The 24,546-nt window shown below is 60.6% G+C and overlaps 9 protein-coding genes across 9 annotated transcripts; all 9 read right to left on the bottom strand.

Moving 5' to 3' along the window:
• Positions 1–766: 766 nt before the first annotated feature.
• On the bottom strand, positions 767–2,665 carry LSCM1_05718 (uncharacterized protein; the record flags this gene model as incomplete). The annotated part of the gene is made up of 1 exon (XM_067323162.1): positions 767–2,665. One exon carries the CDS (start codon positions 2,663–2,665, stop codon positions 767–769), a length of 1,899 nt encoding a protein of 632 aa, XP_067179797.1.
• Positions 2,666–3,922: 1,257 nt separating this feature from the next.
• LSCM1_05719 (uncharacterized protein) lies at positions 3,923–4,837 on the bottom strand (the record flags this gene model as incomplete). The annotated part of the gene is made up of 1 exon (XM_067323163.1): positions 3,923–4,837. One exon carries the CDS (start codon positions 4,835–4,837, stop codon positions 3,923–3,925), a length of 915 nt encoding a protein of 304 aa, XP_067179798.1.
• Positions 4,838–6,222: 1,385 nt separating this feature from the next.
• Positions 6,223–8,640, bottom strand: LSCM1_05720 (uncharacterized protein; the record flags this gene model as incomplete). Its single annotated transcript, XM_067323164.1, has 1 exon — positions 6,223–8,640. One exon carries the CDS (start codon positions 8,638–8,640, stop codon positions 6,223–6,225), a length of 2,418 nt encoding a protein of 805 aa, XP_067179799.1.
• Positions 8,641–9,630: 990 nt separating this feature from the next.
• LSCM1_05721 (uncharacterized protein) lies at positions 9,631–10,959 on the bottom strand (the record flags this gene model as incomplete). Its single annotated transcript, XM_067323165.1, has 1 exon — positions 9,631–10,959. The coding sequence occupies one exon, from the start codon at positions 10,957–10,959 to the stop codon at positions 9,631–9,633; it is 1,329 nt and encodes a 442-aa protein (XP_067179800.1).
• An 870-nt stretch (positions 10,960–11,829) lies between these two features.
• On the bottom strand, positions 11,830–12,501 carry LSCM1_05722 (uncharacterized protein; the record flags this gene model as incomplete). Its single annotated transcript, XM_067323166.1, has 1 exon — positions 11,830–12,501. The coding sequence occupies one exon, from the start codon at positions 12,499–12,501 to the stop codon at positions 11,830–11,832; it is 672 nt and encodes a 223-aa protein (XP_067179801.1).
• Positions 12,502–13,689: 1,188 nt separating this feature from the next.
• On the bottom strand, positions 13,690–15,741 carry LSCM1_05723 (uncharacterized protein; the record flags this gene model as incomplete). The annotated part of the gene is made up of 1 exon (XM_067323167.1): positions 13,690–15,741. The coding sequence occupies one exon, from the start codon at positions 15,739–15,741 to the stop codon at positions 13,690–13,692; it is 2,052 nt and encodes a 683-aa protein (XP_067179802.1).
• A 1,267-nt stretch (positions 15,742–17,008) lies between these two features.
• Positions 17,009–17,203, bottom strand: LSCM1_05724 (uncharacterized protein; the record flags this gene model as incomplete). Its single annotated transcript, XM_067323168.1, has 1 exon — positions 17,009–17,203. One exon carries the CDS (start codon positions 17,201–17,203, stop codon positions 17,009–17,011), a length of 195 nt encoding a protein of 64 aa, XP_067179803.1.
• A 3,249-nt stretch (positions 17,204–20,452) lies between these two features.
• LSCM1_05725 (uncharacterized protein) lies at positions 20,453–22,432 on the bottom strand (the record flags this gene model as incomplete). The annotated part of the gene is made up of 1 exon (XM_067323169.1): positions 20,453–22,432. One exon carries the CDS (start codon positions 22,430–22,432, stop codon positions 20,453–20,455), a length of 1,980 nt encoding a protein of 659 aa, XP_067179804.1.
• Positions 22,433–23,565: 1,133 nt separating this feature from the next.
• Positions 23,566–24,462, bottom strand: LSCM1_05726 (uncharacterized protein; the record flags this gene model as incomplete). The annotated part of the gene is made up of 1 exon (XM_067323170.1): positions 23,566–24,462. One exon carries the CDS (start codon positions 24,460–24,462, stop codon positions 23,566–23,568), a length of 897 nt encoding a protein of 298 aa, XP_067179805.1.
• Between the last annotated feature and the right edge of the window lie 84 nt (positions 24,463–24,546).

The raw sequence follows: 24,546 nt of genomic DNA on the forward strand, positions 1-24,546 counted from the left end.
GGATAGAGTGAAGACATCGAGCCGAGAGGAAGGGGGAGGGGGGCAACGTGGGCTCACGAGGCGGTAAAGCGGCATTCCCACAGAAAAAGGAGCACGCACGCACGCACAGACTCCGAAGGTGGCGTGCACACTAACAGAACGGCATCCCTGCATGCGCCCCCGAGACGGCCCCAAACGCTTAGATGGGAAACTGCCTAAGTGAGGAAGAGGAACGACCGAGCAGAGCGTCGAGAAAAGGCGGAAGGAAACCTTCAGACGCGAGAAGGCGCCACGTTTAATTTATTTTGGGGGGAGGAGAGGAGGGGAAGTGGGTAAAGGTGAGTCGAATGGGCGGGCGATTGCACATCCAACGGCGGCGTAGCAGGCAGACAGGGGTGTGAGCGAAGGACTGCTTGGCTGCAAGCATGGAAAGGCGCTGAGTGCGTGTATGACAAGAAGGTGGAGCTGACACGGTTTCAGCGGGGCTCCTCAGTGCGCCGCAGTGTTCAGAAACGGCGGCCGCAGACAGCGGTCCGAGCGGGGTTCGTGGGAAAGACGCTGAGTGCAGAGCAGGCTTCACCGGCGGATGCGCGTGTTCGCAACGCACACGACAGTGGCGCCTCCCTCATACATACACCCTCATGCGCGGTAGAGAGAGCGTTCGGCTCCACAAGAAGAGCAGGGCCTGCATCACACGGCCCCCCTCCCCTCCACACAAGCACACACACACACACACGCACACACGCGCGCAGCAACGCCGGCTCAAGTGCGCCCATAGCCTCTCGCGTCAGCGCCTTGGAGTGAACGCAAAGTTCGCTGGTGCGGATGCACTGCCGCGGCAATCCTCAGGACGTTCACCTTGCAGCTCTCGAGAAGCCTCGAAACGCTTACCATGCGTTCCGTGCGCTGCCGCAACGCGCATCATTCTGTTTCTCTCAGCTCGTGTCCCAATGGCATGCTCAGGACTCACGCGACTGAAGTGGCAGGCGCCTGAGAAGCGAGTGGCATCGTCCTCGCTGCTGCGAATCCTGCCGCCCCGATCCCTTGTGGAGGTGGTGGAGTGGGAAAAGAGGTGGCCGAAAGGCGCTACCGTCGGAATCTGTGCGCCTAGGCTGGGGTGCCTGTCTGAGCAATGACCCCTTGACGAGGCTTCCTGGCGCAGGAGTAGCGCGTGAACCGCGCGGCAGAGCAACTGAATCACCTCGGGGTACTCAACACCGAACGATACCCACTCACCGTATGAGATACCGCCATCTCGATCTTTGTCCGCGTGTCGCACGACGTCGCTCCAGGTCCAATGCAGCTGCGCATCCAGCTCTGCCGTCACGTTCATGACCGTCCATGGGACGGGTGTGCCACAGACGCTCACCGAAGTGTGACTCGGGCGAGGAAGAAGAGCGGCGGCAGCAGAAGTGGAAGTGAAGCAGGAAGCGAGGAGATGGAAGTCCCGCAAGAGGATGTACTGCCGTCGCCCTGCGCCGCCCTCCTGAGGGTCCAGGTGCACCAAAATGTCGAACAGCAAAGCCAGGCGATCGCCGAGATGGGCGTACAGGTTACCGCGGCCGCCCTCGCCGCTGAGCAGGAGCGCGAGCCAGTCTGGGCTCAAGTGCGAGAGAAAGGCACAACAATCCTCGCGCAGCCGTGGCGAGGCCGACTGTCGCCGCGATGGTGATCTTTTCCGGCGTTGCGCTTCCACAGAAGTACGGCGCTCCCAACGAGGGGGCGATGACGCGGTGCGCACAAGGCCAGAGATACCCTGCCGAGCAGAGAAGCGGGGGGTGGAAAGAGAGGAGGGCGGGCTTAACCTGTCCATCCCTCGGGATGCTGCCCCTGCTGTGGGCGAAAGGGCTGGCCAAGCTGAGGCACCGAAGGCAGCCACGCAGAAAGGGGGCAGGGATGAGGAGCGGCGATGATGGTTCGATAAAGACGGCGGCACACGCGCTGGGCGCCGTCTGGCAGCAAAACGGTGCGTCGCATCCTCACCGCTCCGCAAACTTGCCCGCGTTGGCGAGGGAGAGGGGCACTCAATGCGGCTGAAGCCTCTACCCATGTCTTGCCCTGTCTGACGAACGCAGTCTTGAGCAGCGGCGGCGCAGTCCCAGAAAAGGCGCTGCTGCGGCTCTGGAATGGCCCCTGGGGGGTTGGGGTAGCCCGACGTCTGTTGGACGCCGGTGCCCTTGGGCAGGCTCACCTGCTCCTGCGAGCCGGGGGAGGCAGCCTCATGCACACGTGCCTCTCGTGCAGGGAATGCGGAGAGCGAGAAAGGGAGGGCCGAGTTCGCGGCTGTTCTCCCGGGTTTAGTCGCCCCAAGGCGCTGCAGAGGGCAGAGGCAGTACACCTGCACCCCCGAGGTAAGCTGAGAACCGCTGTAGAGCGGCTCCCACTCATGGGTTGCCCTGTTCAGGTAGACCAGTGACTCTACAACATACATGGCCGCCGGCACTGCAATGCGCGGGCTCGATTCAGTGCGAGCTCTAGAAGGCGCTGTAGTGCTGATGTCGTCTCCCCTACCCTGCGTCGTTGCCGACCATGGGGAGCGCCGTGGCCAGCGATCACCCCGCCCTTGCAGTGGCAAAATCGTCTCCGCAACCGTGCAGAGCTGCTGAAGAGATGGGCGGTGCGGAAAGGCCACCTCAATGTTGCGCCTGACGCCTTCCACATCACCAGCGATGCGCAAAATGAGCATGATGGAGGCGGCGGCAGCGTCTTCGTTGCGCCCCCTCCCCACCCACCTGCCTCTTGGTGTGTGAAACGCACACGTGCCTGCTACGTGCGTATGCGAAGTAAGCAGGGCACGCTCCGCCAACCCATAGACCCACACACACTCAGAGAAGAGAGGAGAGCGCGCGCCTCCACGCTGGAAGCGATACCTAATTGCAGCAGCAGTGAGGGGAGAGAGAGGGGGCGGCAAGAGACGTGAGTAGCGCCATTATCGGATAATGGGGCGACGGAAAGCGCCAGAGACACAGGCGAGAGCGGTCGAGCCAAAGACGTCGGGGCACTGCGAGAGGGGAACTTTAGTATGCACGCACACGCGCAGCCCGCCGCGGCGCCCCTGGTGGCCTTTGAAAGGTGTAACGCTAAGTCGAATATGCGCCTACGTGCGTAACCCACACGACTACAGCAGACGCACAGTGAGGCTTGGGGAGGCAATGCCATCCCCCCTCCCTCCCACCCGCTCCTACCTCCGCAGCACTGCAGAGGCCACTCTGCACAGATGTGTAGGCGTGTGTGTGTGTGTGTGGAATGGGAAAGAGAAGGCAAAGGTGAAGAAGGAGGGGTGCCGCCCACGGCCACACCACAGCATTCCTGAGTCGGCTCCTTCCCTCCCTCTCTCTAGTCGCTCCGTGTTTGGCCCTTACCACCCACCACCCCACACACGCACACGCGCGCCCACTGGCCCAGGACCGGTGAGGCGGGAGAGGGCACAGCAGCCTCGCATAGGCGAGCCGCCCACGCGAATGGGCGCGGGGGGAGAGGGGGGGGCAGAAACGCGCCGAGGGGAAGCGCGCGAGCTGTTGGGATTGCCAGCCAGTATAATGGCGCCATGTAACGAAGTAGAGTGAGTGTTGCGTACGCCTACCAGTGCATACATTCGCGTCTGTGTGCGCGTGTGCCACCTTGCGAGAAAGAGAGAGAGAGAAGGCAGCCCATACAGGCGTGAGAGGCGGATTTGGCCGAGAAAGGGGGCAGCAAGGGAGGGAAGACAGCAGCAGCAACGGTACAGCAGCAACAGCTCTCAGTGCCAAGGGGGGTGACAGGAGAAGGTAAGCGACGGGGCTGAAGCGTATATGCACGCACACGCAAACACACACACACAGACGCCTATAAGTTTCATGTTCGATATCACATCAGAAGAAGACCGAGCAGGGGGGACGGAGGCGCAGAGCTCTCGCGAGTGTACACTTGCACTTCATACCGCATCCCTACCCCTTTCGCGCCGCTAGCCGTCGTCCATGTCATCCGCGTCAAACGGCATGAAGCTCTCCCCGCAGCCGCAGCTGTATTTCTCATTGGGATTCTTGAAGATGAACTTTTCCTCCACGTTGCCCACGACGTAGTCCATCTCCGTGCCGATCACGTAGAACTGGGCATCAGCGTCCACAACAACCTTGACGCCGTCCTGCTCCACGGTCAAGTCCTCGGTTAAACCGCCCATCTGGCGAGACAGGGCAGTATCCCTGGCGCTAGCCTTTGCTGAGTCGAAGTAGTAGTTCACCGTGTAGCTGTACCCGCTGCAGCCGCGCCGCCGCACACCGATGCGAATCCCACAAGGTGCCTCAGAAGCCGCGCCGCTGGTCAACGTTGACTTGGCTTCCGCGGTCGACTGTGCTGCAGAGTATTGTGCGAGAAGGTACTTTACACGCCGGAGGGCCTGTGGGGTGAGGGCAAAGGCGGCCTTGTTGCGAAACTTCAGCTGCCTCTTCTGTAGGGGTGTAAGGGCTCGCTGGGGAACTGGACCGGCATCCTCTGCACAGGACGAGCGAGCGCCAAGCAGCGGCGACGGCGCTGCCGCTGCGCCAGCAGGAGACGGGCTCTCGCCAGCCTCATCGGCAGGGGTACGCCAGGCACGAAGCTTTCGCTCCTGATGAGTCTTTGGCATCGGAATCGTGCCACTTCCCTTGTGAAACGATTTGTACAGCTGTTGCGTGTGCGACGGCGTACCTGAAGACGCAGAGACTCTCGTGCCGCAGTCAGAGGGACTGATGGAGTTCACGGCCGCCGCGGCACCCGTCTCGGAGTCGGCCGCTGCCGTGCTTTGAATGAGCCGGTGCTGGCATACAGCAGCACCCACTATGCGCCCGAATACGGAGGTCTGCATACGACCGCCGCTCCGAGAGCACAGACGGCGCTGCATTTTTTCCCCTCCCGTCTTACCTAGTGTGTGCAGCGCGGCGTACCCGCTAATGGCGCGCGTGCTTCTTTAGCGCCACCTTCCACTCTGCACCTTGCCGTAGAGAGGGGTCGTCGATGATGGCGATGATGACGAATGCGGCGAGCACTATTCGCCTTTCACAGTGCTAGAGAGATAGTATGTGTGCCACAATATGCTTTTCTGGAGCCCCAGCACTCGCAGAGCCGCACACAAGGCGGAGCCGCGACCACTCGGCCAGCAAAGAAGTAGAAGACAGCAGCGAACGGGAAAGAGGGCGAGGAATGGTGTCAGAGAGAGGGTGCACACAGAGACAGACATGTGTGCGCCACTAGCACCCCACTTTCTGCATCAACGCATGCACATACGCACAAAATCTGCGACGAGGCCGTGCGCACGGATCCGCCACACGTCAAATTACACGTAGGCGCACGACTCTTTCTGGTGCAGGACGCACCAAAGACAACCCCTCTAAGGACACTGGAGGACATCTCTTTCGAGCGCGCCCACTCCCTGCCACGCGGCGCACACGTCAGCTCCGCTCCACCCTGCTCGGCCTGCCACTGAGCCATCGCGTCGTGCCAGGCGGCGCTGGACATGCACCACAGCAACGCGCCGCCTCAGCCCATCGGGCGACGGCCCAAGGCCTTGAAAACTAGACACGCCCGCCTCGCGGGGCGCCTCAGAGACGCTCCCGCCGTGCTGGCCGCCGCCTGGTGCATCCCTCTCAGGGGTGGCGCAGGCTCCTCGCACCAGTGGGCGGAGTGGGTGCCGCGCAAGCTGCTCCCGGGCCCCGCTGACACGTCGCCCAGCATATGGGCAGCACAAGCATGCCAATCGTCGCAGACCTTCCTAACGCGGTGTCATCCGAGGCGCGACCGTCGGCATGAGTCGCGACGAATCACTCTGACTTCGCTGTCTTGTAGGCACCTGGCCCTGACACCAGCCAAAAGGATTCGGCACGGGACAGGGTAATGGAGGGGGGAAAGGGGCTGCCTGGCCTTCTTCGCACAGAGTGAGGTCCTCGTGCCGTGTGACGTCATGCACGGTGCTGTGTCAGGGGAGGGAAGCAGAGGAAGAGAGAGCGACTCGAGAAGCCGCCAGCGCGCGAACGAGAAAGGTGCCTCACTTGTGCTTAGAAGGGACGGAAATCGGACAACAAGTCTGGTGTAGTGGGCCTCCGGCCCCGCTCTCGCCGACGAGGAAGCGCGACGTGGCGCGCGCACACACACAATGCCACGCTCGTAAAGGACGCAGGATTCACTGTGACAGCATTAGTTAGTCGAAAGGAACAGGAAAACCGTCGAAGTTATGTGAACCAACTCAGCCGCACGCACTCCGCATCCGTCACATCGCTCCCATTCAGACGTCTACCGCTCGCTCTCCGAGACGTACTCGACATACTCCTCCAGCACAGCATCGGTGCTCTCCAACGCGAGAAAGCGCAGCAGCGCCCACTGATCCATGGACACTGTGCGCGCAAAATCACCCGCAGCGACACTCGCTGGGCCAGAGGATGTGTCCAAGTCGTCTGCGTGCGCTGCGGTGACCATGTTTACGTACAGCTCCGCCCAGGCCAAGCCACGCACCAGGAGCGGGCGCTCGTGTGGGCGAAGCGCGGTTCGATTCGGGATCGGGGTCCAGAAGCTGCTGTGCACGGCGTCGCGAAGGACCGGAGACATTCCCAGCACTCCCAAGGCGCATCCTTTGGTGATGTTCGGGAACGCCGGCGTGGCAAACCTGGGCCACTGCTCGCTGCCCCAGCGGCGCATCCACGCATCAATGCGATAGGCAGCTTCGTCCTCGCACGCTGCATCCCCGCAGGGTGCTGCAATAGCCGGCGTTTTGGCGAACGCGCTCAGAAGCTCGTCAAGCCACGTGGCTCCAGGTTTGGCCTCCGGGTAGTCGCCCTCCGCGTTAGCGATCGGAGACAGTGGCAGGCGATAAGCATAGTGGAGCGCGGTGAGCCAAGCTTTGTACGCCGCCTCCGCGCCCGGATCATTCTGCCCAGCGCCGCCGCACCGGTTGGATGGCGCAACGCACCGCCGGTAGTATGTTACGCGTGTAGTGGCGGAGGCCAGCTGAGCGAGCGTCAGCCGCATCCTGTGCGCAGCGTGCACCAAGGAGCCGTCAACGTCTTCCAGATACGGAGGCAGTAGTGAGATAATTCCTTGCTTCCTACAATCCACCGGCGCGGCTGGCAACTGTGGCGCGGCTGGCAGCAGCAAGGGTCGCAAAGTAAACCCGTACCACATGAGCAGCTCCACGTCTGAGTAGGCGCCGTAGTGCAGCAACACCTGTTCGCCGGGCGCAGAGGTCGAGTGAACGAGCTGGAACTCGTACGTCTGGTAGTTGGCGAGCGGGACGGCCGCCTTGCCGACTCGGGCAGTGCGCAGTCCCGTGCGCCGCCGCTGCCTGCACGGCGCCGCAGAAGCCACGAGTGGCGCAACACTACCGGTCCCACCGCGAGCATCCTTCGCGAGCAAGATATTTGTGAAGCACGCTGGATCTTCGGGGTCATCTTCCTGCGGGTACATTGTCCCGTTCGACTCCAAGGCGTAGTTGAAGTAGTCGACAAACGGCATCATCGCCCATGTCTCACCGGGAAAATAGAAGCCGCGAGTCATCAGCGTGTTGAATGCCCAAAGAAATTGACCGAGTGTGCACCTTGCGCCATCTCCAGGTCGACGACGGTCGTGCTGACTGCACGAAGACGGAGAGGTGCCGTTGGCGACGCCGTGGCTTTGAGGCGCCGCTGCGCTGTGCCCATTCCCATCTGCCTCTGCGGTCACCTCGACCCCCCTCGGCAGCTGCTGCAAGGACCGCAGCGCTGCACAGCACTTGACGTACCGCCGCTGTATCGCCTGCTGCTCACGCGTCGCACTCGCTTGAAAGCGGCGGAGTGAAATGTACGAGCGGAGCCACCCAGACGACGTAGCGTAGGCAGAGGCATGAGCAAGAGGCGGCAGCGGTGGTGGTGGTGACGCTGCCCTCGCATTCCTAGACAACGCAGCCAGCTCACACGCAGCGCACACCAGTCCTGTGTCGTGCCGCGGTGAGCAGGATGGCGACATCGCCTGCTCAGGGGCAAGCTCGAGGAGGTTGTCGTACTGCGCCGGCAGTGCATGAATCCAAGTCCGCATCCAAGCATTCTCGTGCGTGTAGTGCAGTGTAGGCACCGGCCTCGCCTCAGCTGTAGAAGAGCACGCCGCCGTCGCTGGCGCGGAAGCCTCTGCATCTGCAGTGCCGCTTTCTGCACCTGCCCTCAAGAGGCAGGCGTGGCTAGACCATCGACCGTAGAGGGCCGCCATGAGCAACACATAGCACACGATAGTCTCCGTGCTGTCGAGGGCGGCCTCCAGCTCCTTCACCTTGGCGTCAATGGCCTGGCGCAGGCGCTGTGAGCGCACTCGCGACTCGAACTCGTAGTCAGACCACACACGAGAAGTGAACGGAATGACACGCAGAGTGTCGGCTTTCATGCCTGAGCCCACAGACGTGTCATCGCCTTCGCGATCATCGTTGGTAGAAGCACCTCGCTCTCGGCCCTCATGAGGCTCAAGCGCGACCTCAGCCATTGCCAAGTTGAAACGCGCTTTGCGTGCTGTGATTATGCATTGAAAAGGCAAGCGAGCCAGGGTGGTGCCAGCCGCAAGCTTCTCTGTGAGGACCACGCCCATGCCACCGCCCATCGACGGCAGGGCACGGACCTGAAGCGCAGTGTGGAGAAAGGCCCCCTCTGCCTCCAGCAACCGCTGCAGCATGAGTGCCTTAGCCTCGCCGCTCATGGCGTATTTGTCTGATGAGGCACACCGGTGGCAGTACGAAGACCTCAAACCGGGTGAATGGGAAAGAGGGGAAGAAGCGAAGAAGCCAAACGATGTGTTGGGCCGCGGAGGAGGGAGGGAGGGGGTGGGGAGAGGTGCGTGGAGGTGTACGACGGTGGTGATGGACGCAGAAGTGTGGTGAGGAGGAGAAAGGAGAGCATGAAGAGGGAACGACGCGCACGGCAAAGGAGGGAATGGAGCCACCGTGGGCAAATTATGATGCATCACCGAGCACATCATGCTGAGCAGCGAGCCGATGGGGAGCAGTGACAAGAAGGCTGGATGCCCTGAATTGGTGATGAGCATGCGCCCGTCACGCCGCAGCCAGCGGGTTCCTCAGCAGTTCGAGACAGAAGATGCGCCTCATAGCTGCGTGTGTGTGTGTGTATGTGTGTCTGGCAGGTGAGACCTTTTTGGCCTGTCCCCCTCTTATTCCACCATTCACACGAACACACACACAGACACACACACACACGGGCGAGGATGAGCGTCAAAGATAAAAAATTCGGCGCGCTTTCTTTCGCGCCCTTCGAATTCACCGATGAAAACGGCGTCACACACGAAGAGCAACAAAATACGCCAACGACTGAGCAGGGGCTGGAGGTAGCGGAGACAGAAAGGGGGAGAGTCAGGAGGGAGGGCTGTCGGCGAGAGGCTGAATGATAAAAATAAAGGAGGCGAAGGCAAAAGTAAACGAGAGAGTACAACGCCGGTGAGGGTGATGCAGTCAGCCCGACATACCTTCACAAATCACTCAAGCTGGAAAATTCGATCCGGCGGGGGGCGTCGATCTCAGTGGCTCTGCGCGTGGGCTGGTTCGACTACGATAGGAGGAGTCCTCCCTCCCTCCCCCTTTCAGACCTCCTCCTCTTCCTTCATCGAGTCATCCCGCCGGGGCACGTACGAAGACGAGGAGGACGCCCCTGCCCGCGCGCTGCGGGCGGGTCCTGGTTATGCGCAGCTGTGTCCCTGGGCTGTAGCTGCAAGCCCTGCAGTCTCCGAAACGGCACGCATCGCAGCAAGCAAGTCAGCGTGCATCGGATGCGAGGCACCAATCAAGGAGAAGGATTCCGCCCTGGCCTGCAGCAACTCGCCTGTAATCGCGAGAAGCCGTTGCTCCACCTCTGCTGTATCCTCGTCACTACCGCCCACCTCACCGCCCCTGCATGCCTGCGCACGTTCAGCTCCTTTGCTCCGCTGATAAAGCAGCGGCATACTTCCCAGTTCACCTCTGCGAAAGAACCGATCGCGTGTCAGCGGGGGCCACTCGTGCGCACGCAGGTCCTGTGTCCGTGCTGCCAGGGCGGACACCAACTTGGCGAGTTCGGCAGAGGATCCGTGGCATATCTGTGTCGATGGCGCGAACGGAAACGCGAGAGAGAGCGAGAGAGGCCAGAAGTGTCGCTGCAGCAGCTCCCACAGAGGCGCATCACGCTTGCTTTGCACTATGCGCACGGGAAGCTCGTAGTACCGGTGCGCGTGCATGCCGAACTCCCTCAAGCGATTGGCAGGAGGCACACCATACTCGTCGGACACGGTAGAGGCAGTCGCCTTGGCAGAAGATGCGGCAGGGCCGGCTGCCTCGGCAGAGTTGCGCGGCACGCTCTTCGAACTTTGGCCGTGAGAGTCCTCCTCAGGATATGTTCGAAACGCCTTCATGCAGAACTGTCCACTCCGTAGCGTTTCGACGGGATCGATCACCAGCGCCACCCAGGGATCCTGCATCCGCTGACTGCCCTGCTGCGTCTCCACATCGATGCCAGAGAGGAAGCAGGAGTAACCTGGGTGGGTGTGGTACCACCCAACACAACCTGGCTCCGACTTACCGAGGCGGCGGTGGTACTCGAGGTAGTTGGCCATGTAAATCTGCGAGGCCTCCGTCATGCTGCACTCCACCTCTGACGCAGTCACGGGCAGGCTGAAGCTGTCGGTCAAAATGAGCTCACGGTGGTTGAAATGCCCCATCAAGAGCCCCATCACTTCGAACCAGTTGAAGCGGCCCTGCGACAAGTCAGGGCCGCCACGCGTGGCGTGAACAAACATCTTTACTGTGGCCGCCAACGAGACCGAGACGGACTCGAAGAAAAGCGAGTCAGAGCGCCACGGCTTCTGTCGCCGAGCAGCTTCCATGTGAGCGAAGTCGGGCTTCCAATGGGCATCCGATACATTAGATACGCTGCTGTTCTGATTGTGCTGCGATCCGTCGGACACAGGCGTGTCCATTCTTGCTTGGCCGTGGCCAGGCGACCACTGCGTCGGGTTAGCCGCGGATGTTGGCATGAGCACAAACGTACTCGCCTGTTGCTGCAGTGTGTGGAGGAAGAGAGCGGACGCCGAAGAGAAAGACCAGCGAGCGCGCAGGGGAGATCGAAGACCGCGCCTCGTGCGCGTCCGTGCAAGTGGTACCACCTTTAGAAGACCACGGCGAGAGACGAGAAGGGAAGAAATGCGGTGGCACGCGGAAGTCTGCTCGGCGGCCGAGGTGAGAGGTGGCACCACCACGCATTCGCACAAGTTCGAGCCCTCCGATTGACGGCAGAGGTGCAGCCCCTTGCAGCACACACGCAAGCATCTGAAGCGAGTAACGACGGAGAGGAGGTGAGGCTGGACAGTGGCACAAAGCCGGCACTGGAGCGGGTGCCCCCGCAATCTTTCCACCGGAGCCCTCCGCCACAGCACAGAATGAACCATTTGGGGCCCTGTGCACGTCCTCTTTGCCCTGCCGCAGGGGGAAGAGCTCCTAAGGTATGCCGATCTACCCCCTTCGCAGTGCATCTTGAAAGAGGCGCGCCCACTGCTGAAAGCAGAGAAAGGAGCCCCCTCTCACGTGCCCCTTCGTTCTCCCCTTTGGTCTTGGCAAGTTCACAAGACAGTACGGTGGGCGCGGCCTCTGGTAGTGTGCGTGTGTGTGCAAGTCACACCTACGCGCACTCACTCCCTTTCTCTTTTTCCATCCCTCCTCAGTCGCCTGTCGGGCTGAGTTACGCGTGCGAAATAAGTTGCTTATGCGCGCTCTCTTTAAAGAGGGTCCTCCAACGTCCGACACGCACACACACACACACACACGTCTGACGTCGGGCGTGTCTGTGGCGGGTGCTACGGTGCTCACAGGCACAAAGGTAGTAGAGCTGGACTGAACAGGCACGGCGATTACCGCTGTGCCAGCAGCAACACTTGCTCTTTTGTCAGGAATGTCTCCTGCACACCATGCAGGCGCACCCCGAAACGACGTGAGCCTTGGTAACGCTTCACAGACCCGCTGCTGCCTGAGGAGCCGGCCGTGGTAGCCATGTCCTCAGCGACGACCGATAGAGACTGGATGCTGCCGCTCGAGCGAAAGAGCAATGGCGAGTGAAACTGAACAGTGCTTCCCACTCGCGTCACGGTAGTGAGAAGCGGCGCTGCCAACTCTCCCGCCTTGCCTCGGCGTGCGGGCAACGCCGCATTGGATGCAGCGCCACTGGAGGTGCGGTTGCTGCTGAAGTTGCAACTTGCCAGCGTCACCGTCCTCACGAAGTGTTCGGTCGAAGAGTCCTGCGGCTGGGGACGCATGTGCGCCAGCAGGGCGACACGAATAACCCTGTGACTGCTGCGCGACTCAGACCTTGTGGCGGCCCCACTTTCATTAGCGTCCTCCTCCTCCTCTTCCACAAAGGCGACCCCGCTCACCAGTGCACGAAACGCATTCTTGGCGAACACATTCGTGCTGTGCGTAGGGGCCGTGGATGAGCTAGTCGACAAGGCAGCCAGCGGCGCCTCAGCGAGCTTGAGCTCCTCGCCAGGATGCAGCTCCATGACGAACGGCGTATTGATGGCAGGCATTTCGGTGAATGCTCGGCAGTTATGTGCGTTGGTGATGGTGTGGGTGGCAGTAGTGAAAGCAGTAAGGTGTGGTGCTGCTACGGCCGTTCTTTTGAGTAGTTGATCTCGAGCTCCGCGAATGTACTTTGACACCGCCCACCCCACATGTATACGTGCAGGGGAAGAGGGGGGAGGGGGGCATGAGCGGAGAATAGCGAAAAAAGGGAAGGCAAAGAGGGGAGCGGTACTCTGGAGGGGAGGCGAGGCTGCGTACAGGATTGATCGGCGTACCCGACTGCTTTGCCGCGCAAGCACACCTTCCACACCGCTTCGTTTCCGTCACCCATCTTTACCCCACCATGGGTGGGGGATCAGCCTCTGCGACAGCAGTGACATTCTGCGCAGGTGCGCTAGCGTCGTAGCCGCCACGCCCGCCCTCGTACCCTCCCCTTCATCATCCGTGCTTGAAATCTAGCACAAAGAGGGGACCGCTATGACGACCTCAGAGTCAGCGTGATCAAAGAAAATGCAATGGCACCGCAGTTTGCTTTGTATCGGTTTGGCCAATGCCTGACAGGGAAGGCCCTCCGAGCCCAAGGCGCGCAGAAGCAGCACTGCACACTTCGTTTCGAGTGGGGGGGTCTTTACGTTTCGCCCATATGAGCAAAAGTGGGGCTGGGAAAAGGGGGCGTTTCCCCTCCCCTCCCCTCCTATCTTTTCTTCACAGACACAGACACACACACACACGTCTTGATGAGATGAACGGAGGGGGGAGGGAAGGGAGCCCTAGAAGCAGCGAGACAAGAGGGCGGCTGTCGTGGGGATTCGGCAAGACACGTCGGAGGAGAGTGAAGCAATCAAAAAAAAAAAAACAGCGACCGAGCCGAGAGACGAACCGCACAATACGTCAAAAGTGAAGAGGAGGACGGCAAAACCGTCAGCCCTTCGGTCGCCGAAGATGCACCGAGGGACTGACAGCGAGGCCGACACGCGCACGCGGAAACCCACACCTGAGAAGAGCCGGTAGAGCACACACACACACAACAGGAAAAAAAAACATGAAGCCGAAAAAAGGTGCGGATATGTGTTTGTGTGAGCATCCCTGTGTCCATCTTAAGAGCGCCACGTAACACACAATATACGTGCAAAGTATAAGCATCGTTTCCACTGGCCGCGCGCATAAAGATGCAGCGGCGAAGCAGTCCACAACTAAAACTGCAGCAGGTAGTCTGTCATGATCTCCGTGAGGCGAATCCCCACCACGTCCGCTGTCGGCCGCTTCAGAGGGTTGTAAGACAGTAAATCCGCAATAAGCTGCGCCAAATCGCGGGAGAAACCTTTGCTTGTGACGTTGGTTCGCACACATTCCCCCAAGGTAATACCGCTGTGGCCGCTGCCGAACATCACGGGCGGCGCGCTGAAGCGGTCGCCGTTGAGGGCGCTGGAGTAGGACTCCATCGCGCGCAGATCCTCCGCGGTGGCCCAGTCGTCTGCATTCAGCAGGTCAAGACGCTGGGTATTGGGATTCAGAATCATGGGAAAGTCTGGGAGCACAGTGAGGACATAGAGAAACACGCCCAGACTCCACATGTCAGACGACGGCATGAGCCGCTCCACCTTCAGCGTCTCCGGTGCCATGTAAGCGGTTGTACCCAGGGATGACTGCACCGCCTCCTGGTACCCGCCCAGCACCTCTCGACTCGCATCCAGGTCCATTAGGACAATCTGCTGCTTTTTGTTGTAAAACATGGCGTTCTCCACCTTCAGGTCGCCGTGGACGATCGGAGGGTTGCGCTCGTGCAGAAAGGCAAGGGCGAGAGAAAGCTGAAGGGCAATCGAGCAGACAAAGCTCTCTTCAAAGTGGTCGCCGCGGAAGTTGCGAATCATCGCCCCCACGTCGCCTTCTTGATAATACGGCATGCAGATGCACACCGTTCGCCGGTCCGGCTTGAGCTGCACGGCCAAGTACTCGACGAGGTGAGGATGCTTCATTACCGTCATGAAGCGGACAGATTTCTGGTACTCAGCCAAGGCCTTCGCCTCACTGCTGAACTGCATCGACTTCAGCACTACCCTCTGCAGTCGAGCAGTGCCGGAGAGCTGCTCGCTGACAAAGCGGTACGCCGCACTCGATGGGCCAGCCAGCGCGACCTCCTCCGTCGTCGGCTGCACCACCTCCATTAGGTCCACAACACCCTGCGCCCCCTCACACAGCCGCCGCGGCGAGACCAGATTCTGCATCAGCCCCGAATCACCGCAAAGCATGCCGAGGGACTCATCGTCCGTGAAGACGCCGTACTCGACGCCGGAGCCTTTCTTGTGTGTGCTCATGTGCTCTCGCAGCTCCTGCTTGAGCAACACAAACCCGCAGTGCTTGCACTGCATGGCGGAGGCGCGATGAATTGTCTGGATGCTCGAGAGTGACACGTAACTGGCAAACCTCTCCGATCGGTCGTGCCACACAATCTTCGTGTTGTCGTCAGAGTAGCCCAGCACCGTGCCATAGGACGTGTAGCCGATCGCCGCGCTAGTGTCCCCGAGCGCCGGTTCGTCGTCAACGACTGCGGCGGCGTCGGCGGGTAGAATTGGCTTAAACATCACGGCGATGAAGCGATTCTTTTGCTCGCCCAGGACAAGCTGGGGCTGCTGGCCTTTGCCGAAAAAGACAAGCCGTCGCCCCGTGCTTGGGTTCACCGGCTCCGCTAACAGCGGCATCGGCCAGCCTATCTCGCGCGGGCATGGTCGGGTCACCACAAACGGCGGCGACAGGGAGCTATGGGGACGCCCAGAGGAGTTGGGGGTGAAGATATAGTCGATGAGCTGCCGGGCGCCGAGTGCCTCGGGTGGCAGCGGCTTCTCATAAGTATCAGAGTGCCGGTGCTGCAGGTGCGGCAATGAGGGCCCCCCTGCGCATACGCTGTGCGTGGCAGGGGACAAGGACAATGGCACGGAGGGCGCGTGAGCCTTGAACGATGAGCCATGCGGTGGAGAAGACGCTGCCTCTGAAGGCGAGCCCTCCATACGCTGCTGCATCTCGACGCATTGCGAGGCGAACGGTCCCTGAGGCGACACAGCGAACGGAGGAAGCGCCTGCAGAAACTGGTGTGGAGTCTGTGGCGCCGAAAGGCTCGTGCAAGTGTTCTCAAGCCTCTCTGGCGGTGGCCAACGCTGCATGATCTTGTCAGCACTCGACTGCGCTTCCTCATTTTCCTCGGCAGGACGCTGGCCGAGCTCGCCACCGTTGTTTGTATGAAGCGACATGGGCTGCGATTATCGACGCAGCAGAGAAAGGGGCGGACAAGAACGCGCTGCTTTTCCTTTATTGTTGTTGGCTTGTCTGCTCCAGTTGAGAGAGCACCGAATGGAGACCACACATACATACACACATACATATATATATATATGTCTGTGTGTAAGGGGGGAGGGGTACAAAGAAATGAACGCAAACCAAAGCGGTAATCAGAGGGAGGGGGGAGGCGAAGTGGGAGGTGCGGGAAGGAATAGAACGCTGAGCAGAGAACAGAGCGAAAAACATGCACACACACACAGGGAGAGAGAGAAAGAGGAGCACGCGACGACAAAGAGGCCGACAGACACCTACACGACGACTATACGCAGAAAGCTGCGGTGCTACCACTCACCAAGCAACAAGAAGAGCGTTTCCACCCCGATGCTCTCCGTCCGTGCGGATATGGTGCACGAGGGGAACCAGGTGACGAAAGACGCAGCAGCAGGGGGGGTGCCACGGGTCCGGTATGGCGTCACTGCCACCGTCAGCTGGTACAACGCAGCCGGTGCCCCCAAAGGCCGAAAACGGGAGCAGTGGGGACGCACAAGGAAGAGAGAGCTCTGGTCGCTGCGCAAGGGAGTGCCGGCAGTGATACGAAGGCAGTAAAAGGAGCAGACCCATCCACGGCTGTCACGCAGTGGGACACCTGAGGGCCGAAAAGAAGGGTAGAGAGAGCCGGCTAGCGGGAGAGACAGCTGCCTGCGCACTCAGTCGCCGCAGTGGTGGGAAAACGAAGCGCGCAAACTCTTTATCTAATATGAACGTGCACGGTGTGCGCTGCAGCGCATGTGTATGTGAAGGCATCCCCTCCGTTGCCAGCGTGAGAGAGGAAAGAAGGGAGAAGGGGGAGAGAGAGGCAGTCACGATGGGGCCATGAGCGAGTCCGCAGAGGTCGGCTGCAGAGTTCCAACGTCAATGGGCGTCGTGCGCGCGGTCGCGCCGCCTACGCCGAGGCCGTACCGGGAGGAGGACAGCGCGCCTTTCCTACCCGAGTGCAGCGATTCCCACTAATGCGCTGCGCCTGGTGTGTGGTACCGACGAGAGCGCGGTGCCAACCGCTATTCCAGATGTCTTCCCCTCGCCACCATCACCACACCCGCGTCGCCAGTTGAGCCTCCTTTGCGTTTCGTATCCGCGATCACGGTTCGGCCCGCCTGCGGGGTTATCGCCGTATTTGGCGCAGCGGGCTGTGGATAACTCCTGGCAGAGGTAAGCGGTGGCACTCCGCTTTGCAATGCATCACTGAGCGTATATTTCTGTGGAGGAACCCCTCCTCCCCCCGCAGAAAGCGGCGAGGGCAGAGGTGCCAGCCACATGACGGTGAGCCACAGCTTCAACAGGCACAAAAACGTAGACTAAAAAAAGGCTTCCACTTCGGACTGTACCACTCGCAGCTGTGCGGCATGGATACGGTCGGCGGGGCCGTGGCCCCATCGCATCCCCATCATTGCAGCCTCCTCAATCGCCCACTTCGCGCACGTCACTCCCCATCCGGCCCATGTAGCGCCGCTGTAGGAGTCGTAGGCCGCGTCGACGGCCGTCATCGGCGCGATGTGTCGTCACGCATTCGCTGCGGTCCACTGAAGTCATCTGTCCCCACTGCCCGCGGGTGCTCGGAGACAGCGCGCCCAGCGGCGGGCCACGCAACAAACAACGCAGCCACCAAGAGAGCGGCTGCCACGGTCACGCGTGACGCCGCCGAGATCGATGAAGCGGCATCACTAGGACTCGGGACGTGAGCTACAGCCGCCCTCAAGGGCGCCCGAGCAGTTCCCATTGCCAAGCCTCCAGCTCACCTCACCCGCAGTTTCTCACGGGTGCTTGCCCTCCATGGCAGAAGGCCTTTGCCCTGCGGTCGTGCGTACCTTCTCTCGCCCCCCCTGCGAACCCCTAAGACAGGGGGAAGGGGAGAGGAGGGCAACTTTGGCTCCATCCGTGCTGAGAGTGGAACGGAACCGACCTGCTGCCCTCCATCGCCGACTGCGCCCATCAGCGCGAGCCTGCAGCCTGCATGTGTCCCATTGGCACATCGGTATTGGCATCAACAGCAAGCCACGCCGCGTACGAGGGGCGGTCAAGCAATGTCGCCGCGATCCTTCGCATCCCCTCAGGGCCTTGCGCTTCACCCCACCCGCACAGCCCCGGCCGACCGGTCGTTGCCCACACCCACCCCCCAGCTGCGCGAGACGCGGAAAGGGGTCTTTGCCTCTTTAGGCATGCGTACCGCTCAAAGCACAACGCTTTTAGATCCACCATCCCCCCTCCCCTCAGCCTGCGCTGCACAGGGCGCTCTTACACGGTGAGCACTCCAGCTGGGGCATCAGCCTCGTTTCCCTTTGCGGCGGGCCACCTGTTCACCAGATCTTCGCGCGGTCACCAGATTTGTCTCCCAATACCAGCGCGCTCTTCATCCTCCACGGAGATGGGTGGGGCCCACCACACAACGGCGGAGGCCGCAGCACTCGACGCTGCCCGCTGCCTCGAGTGTCGCAGCGTCCTCCCCCGCAATATAGTGATGGGACTGTAAGATGGCCACGACTCGCGGGCGCGCATACAACACTTCCCACAGGTCAGCCACCCAGCGCTTTCACTGCAGCCGCGCCGCCCGCGGCCTCTACACGGCTGGGACGCAGTTGCGCGGGTAGGGCCTCGCCCGCCACAAAGGAGGACCGTTAGCGCGCCAGTTTCCAGAGGGCGTCCTTTCTGTGGTCACTCCCCAGCAGGGCGTATCGTGGGGTATTGCTCGGCAGCGGCAACACGACCAGCAGTCAGCGTGCCTCCTCCCACCCACGGCTGGGCCTTCCGAGGAAAAGGCGGATCCCTCTTTTCACGCTAAGCGCTGAGCGCGTGCACCACGCCAAAGGGGCCTTTTCACTCGGGTGGGCTGCGGGAACGGCCTCTCACCCCTCCTCGTTGCCCGGGACCGCTTCCAGTGACCACTGTGCGCCAACACGCCCAAAGCCGCCCCGGATGCGTATGGCCCCGAAAGACTGAAGCCGGGACCCCTTCACAGCCGAGGGCGCCGCGGGCGGCTTCCATCGATCGGCTGAGAGCGACTCCAAGGTGGGTACTGTGTGGGGGGGGGGGGTTCACTCCTCGGGCACCCGCACACCCTCTCCCCTCCAGCAGCTTGATCGTTGCTGCACCCGGAATCACAATACCCGCATGCGTAGGGGCACCTGCCTTGTCAGCAACGTTTGCAGCGGGTGAGGCATGATTGGCAGCCGGTGGCATCACCAGTTGAGCTCTGTGAGCGTGAGGCCACAAGAGACTTGGGCGCCCGCACACAATAGGCTCATGCACAGCTGATGCTCCGGACTGAGCTCATGCGAACGCGACGGAAGCGGGGCCTCCTCTGCACCCTGAAGACTACCGCCGCATAGAGACAATTTCAGTCTGGCACAGTGCCGACAGGGTGAGAGGGAAGGGGGACGGAGTGGGGTCAGATGAGACGGAATGTGGCGGGACTGAAGCCGCGTAGATCCCCTGATGTCTTTTGCGTTGTTTTCCAAAGGAATCGGCGCAGTCACTTGCTGACCTGAGAAGGCGAAAAGACAGGAAGCGACAGCGTCAGAGCTCACCCCCACCGTTCTATGTGTTGTATGCGCTCTCCGCTCAGCTTTTTTCCCTTGCTGTGTCGTTCCGCTCGGCTTCTGTGCTGTTGGTGGGCACACGCGCCACCTGCCGAAACCTGCCGCAGGGGCACACATCCACGGCGTTCACATGCGTGCGTGTTGATACCCACATGCATATATATGGATATATATGGGTGTGTTGATTTTACAGAGGCATGGCACAACGTGTGTTGGTGCGGAGGACAAAGAGAGGAGCAGAAAAGCCACAAAAGCTGAGAGAGACAACACGAGCAGCTGACCAGAGGCATCTGTATGTGTGTGTGTGTGTGTATCAGAGACGGAGTGGCGCATGTACAGCCTTGAACTACCCTACGGAGGCGTTTGGGGCACTCCATGGGGTGGCCAGCAGCAACGCCCTCGTGCCCACAGTCATCACGAGAGCCGATCCGAAGAGAAAAAAAAGAAGACCGACACGGCCACACTGCAGTGCGGACACGCGCAGGTGTCGACTTGACGCTTATGCCAAGTGCAAAAGCGTGTTGGTATGTGTGTGTGTGTGCGGATGAGCAAGCATGCCACCCCAGCACTTGCGAGCACGCACACACACAGTCACCCGCAGCAAGGAGAAAAAAGGGATTGGTGAAGAGATCTCCTCTTTCCTGTCCGTTGACGTCTCTCCGCTTATGTGAAACCTTTGCCTGGGCGCGCCCTCTCTCCCCCCCTGCAGTGAGGGGAGTGGGGATGGCGGTCGTTCACAGTTAGCTCGGCGTTATTCGCTTAACCAAGGCGGAAACCAAACAGATAAATGGAAGCGAAACAAAGAGAAGCCCTCGCACCGGCAGCACGAGTCCGCCAAGCGGGAGGGAGGGAGAACACGGTCCATACGCTGAGCGCTGCCATCTCTGATTCTCGATCTCCTCTGCGTAGCTGGCATTTCGAAGAAGAGGCGCAGAGGCAGAAGGATCGAGACGCCCACGGCAATCCCATGCACAGTCGCCACCACCAACGGTACCGCCATCACGTTTCACTACGCCTCGGCAACCGTGTATCGCGATGCGAACACAGATGCAGGCGGCTCGAGTAAAGCGCACGACACATTTTACGCGCTCTAGTCACGAGCACCCGGCGCATCGGCGTCACCGTAAAGATCCTGCTTCGTGAGGTGGTACACTTTCTTCCGCTTCGTATTGTGCACCGGCTTTCGCTTCGATTGCATTTCCTCAGCGATGATTTGCTTGCGCAGCACAGAGTTGCTCACAGCTGTGTCCTTGCAGCCCTTCTCCACCAAAGCAGTCGCCTTGCGTGACCTGACTTTCTCTTTCAGCTCTGCCTGGCGGGCCTGCTTCTTCATTTCACGTACCGCCTGGCGCTCGCTGCGGACCTTCTCACGCGTGCCATCCACCTCCTTCAGCTCCCGCTCGATGCGCCGACGCTGAGCCGTGTGCGTCAGTGGCTGGAAGCACTCCGGATCCGCCGACTGTCGCATGATGAGCTCTGCCTCGGAGAACATGGGACGCACCTCATATGCCACTCCACGGGCGACGGCGTACTTGCGGCAGCAGAACGCAATCTCCTGCATTACGATGCGAGCCTCTGCAGCTGCCTGCTCCGCAGCCAGAGCCTGGATCTTCTCCCGTAAAGCGGTGGCGTCTCCGTTGCCGTTTTGCTTGCTGGTGCGCCTCGGAGTAGCCGGTGTATTGGTCATCATTGCCTGCGCTAGCTGCTCTGCCCGCCGCTGCACGTACACACCGCCAGCCAGCGGAGGAAAGAAGTTGTCCAGCACACGCTTCTCCACGTAGTTACCTTGGCTCATGGCGTAGAGGGGGATGCCGACGGACAAGGCGAGGAAGAGGTTGGGGTCAAGCTCTGCTCTGACAAGCTCGTCAAACGCCACATCGCATATGTGCATTGTCAGGCCGACGCTCGAGCTTGACGAGAAGATCTGGCGCTGCAGGATGTAGAAGATTTCTCCGACTACGCTTGTGGTGGCAGTGGCGGTGCCGATGTACTTCTGCAAGGCAGCCTGAGAGACACCGGCAGCTGTCTTCCAGAAAGCACCGAGAGCGGTGGTATCATCCTCTGGCGCTGCCACTGCAGCCTCGTCGTTGCGGCTGCGCTTCGCGCTCTTCTTGGATGACGAGCGCTGCGCTGCACCGGCGTCACCCTCTTGCTTTGCAGGAGAAGCACAGGCCGAGGGAGCCGCCGCTTCGCCTCTGTGCACGTCCTTCACAAGCTTCGCGTACGCGAGCATCATTCGACGCACGAGGGCCAGGTATTTGTCCATGCGGTACCGGTCGATCGTGGGCCACTCGCGCGCCAGCACACGGAAGAGAGATCCGTAAAAGAGCACCCTGCAGCGCGTCGTCCGCGGGGCAAGAAGGAGGTCTGCGATCTTCTGCGCGCAGGCGAGCTGCACGAGTGGCTTGTCTGAGTGCCAAAGGCAGTAGTGTATGCCGCGGCATAGCTTCAGAAACACGAGCTCCAGATCGCACCATGCCCCCATCCAACTACGATAGCGCTCACGATGCACGTTTTGGCCTTGGTAGACGTGTGCCGGCTTCGGCCCGGCGTTCAGACCAGCTTCCTCATCGTCGCCCTTGTCTGCTGCGGTGTCACCTGCAGGGCTACCGTAGTGGCCGTAGCGCTCCTGTTCACGCCGCTCCTGCGCCTGTCGATGGCGGAATTCGCGCATCGCCACGCGCCGGTGCTCCTCGCGCTCTTGCTCGGCCGCCTTCTCCCGAAACTGCTGCAGCGCCAGCGGAAGGTTCTCGTAGCGGTACGGGTTCGGTGCCTTCGGATGCGCCTTGAAGTAGCCCTGCACCTCAGCAATTTCGGCCTCGTAAGCTTTCTCCATCTCTGCCATGGGCCCAGTAAGTCGATCCAGATAGTTTGGCACCTCGGCCAGAACGGCATCACGCACCGCCACCTCGTTGTGGGCCAGACGCTTGCACAGGATCTCCACCTGCACCATCTCCGTCTCTAAGTCAATGGCGCCCCCCGGCAGTGAGCCGGGAAGGACATCGGGATCCGGGTAGTTGATCGGCAGCTGCGCCTCGCGCTTGCGCAGATCCTTTTTCTTGATTTTCATTGCTGTGAACCGAGGCGCGTATGTGGACGGGACGAGATGATGCTGTCGATCGAAAAAAGGGCGAAGACGCTGACTGCGTATGTCAAAAGCGCATGCACACTCGGGGACGAGCAAACAGAAGGCACGTCTTACGCATACTGATGTTTGGAAGAGGCGATGGTGTAGCGACAGTGGAAAGAGAAAGGAGGAAAGAGAGATGGAGTCAGCGAGTATGTGCGTGTGTGTGCATGCCGTGGAGGGGGGAGGAGGCCGACGCGCACTTGCATTCTTTGGCTAAAGAGAGGTGTCGGCCTGCCCCGATGGCCTCGAGGGAGCAACCACATAGGAGGCCGTCGTGCATTTTTTCCTGCTAGTACTCGCACGATACGATGAGAGCCGATTGTGTGACACGCGGGAAAGAGGGGCGGAAAAATGTCTTTCGTCCCCCCTCGCTTGCTCGCTGCGCAACAGTGAGAGAAGAAAGCGTAACAAGGGAGAAGGCAACGGTTGACAGCTTCCCAGTGAAGAACACCGGAGCGCGCATGTTACATCGCTGGCCAGCCCGTCGCTGCATCCTAAAACACTACATACAGCCGCTTTTCAAACATGAGGAAGAGGGGGAAGGTGAGGAGTGACGCTTGTGTGACGTTGAGATTCAAAGCCTCATGTATGCAAAAGAACAGCGCCAGTTTAAAGGAAGGGGAGAGAACAGAAAAGGTGAAAGCGAAGACATGTGCCAGCAGCCACGTTATGCGGCTTCAGTCTAAAAGTAAAGAGGGTGATCGACACACGCATGCACACACGTATATATGTATATATGTACAAAGGAAGGGTGAAGAGGGGAGAAGGGAAGCAGCTGTACATTTCTTTTGTATTGGTTTCGGGTATGGCCACCGCCCCTCTGTCTATGCGTGTTGGTGGGTGACTGTGTGTATGGCTGTCTGTCTGTGTGTGCGTGTCGCGCGTTCCCGCTTCGCTGACTACTTCGCTAAACATCTCACGCTCGGCAGTGCTGTCGGCTCCTCCGCATGTTAGTCGAAAGAGAGAGAAGTGGCGACGGTGAGCCGGCACACACACACACACACAGTCTCAGTCACCACAGCGCCGTGTTAAATGGGGCCACAAGAACAAGAGGAGGGTAGGCGCAGCGCCTTCTACAAGATTTCCAGGCGCGGTGACAAATATATATAAGGGTAGATTACACCAGTGCGGGCCGAAGCTTTAGAGTTCGCTATCGCAGGAGAGGATGCGTTCATGAAATTCTCTCCTGCCCTTGAGCCGGAAGCCTTCAGTGCAGTGCCGGCTTCCAGCTCCTTGATGCGCGCCTCTGCCCGTTGCAGGGCGCGCAGTAGCTCGCTGTCACGCACATACAGGGGCGCAGGGGCGGATGCCGTGTCCTGAGCCTCTGAAGATGGGTGGTCGTGAAGGCCTCCGCTGCGCCTAGAGCAGAAGTGCTTCCTTGTCTTGGTTCGCTTCCCGCCAGTGTGCCACGGATGGCTTTTGTGAGCCTTGGCGCAAATGGGCTCCGATGGCGGTAAGTTCGGCCGAGAGCACAAACCGTAGCCCGGGTGCTCGCGGTCCTGCTCACGTGAAGAGAGTCCCGATGTCGCATGGACGTGAGAAAGCAGCACCCGGCACGATGGCTTTGCCAGCGCAATCTCCACCCGCTCTTCCTGTTCTTCGAAGCGTAGCCTCCAGCGGGTACTCTGCTCCTCAGACAGCAGCTGTGACAAGTTAGTGGTCCAGGACCACCCCCCGCTACCACTGCACCGTTTACCGTTGGGCCTCCGCGGCTCCATCGATCTAGCGGAAAGGGGGCGCCGGTGCGCCGGCGCAGCCAAGAGCGATTTACTCCTCGGACAGACCGAAGGCGCCAGCGCGCCCGTGAAAGGGGAGGTGGTGTCGTCAGCGGCACGCCGCACACCACACGAAGAACCGACAGCCACGATAGAAGGATTCTGCCTCTGCGCCGCGGAAGGGAATACGTCACAGCTGCGCCGGCCTGCAGCATGGAAGGGCGGTGCCGCTTGTGCGGCCATGTCTTGCGGCATGAGTGCGCATGCAGTCGCGCACTGCTGCAATGAGGTACCTCGCTAAAGAGACTGAAGCGAACTTTGAAGTTGAATGAGACGAAG

The sequence above is a fragment of the Leishmania martiniquensis genome, chromosome 16, assembly GCF_017916325.1.
Source record: "Leishmania martiniquensis isolate LSCM1 chromosome 16, whole genome shotgun sequence".
Taxonomy (NCBI): domain Eukaryota; phylum Euglenozoa; class Kinetoplastea; order Trypanosomatida; family Trypanosomatidae; genus Leishmania; species Leishmania martiniquensis.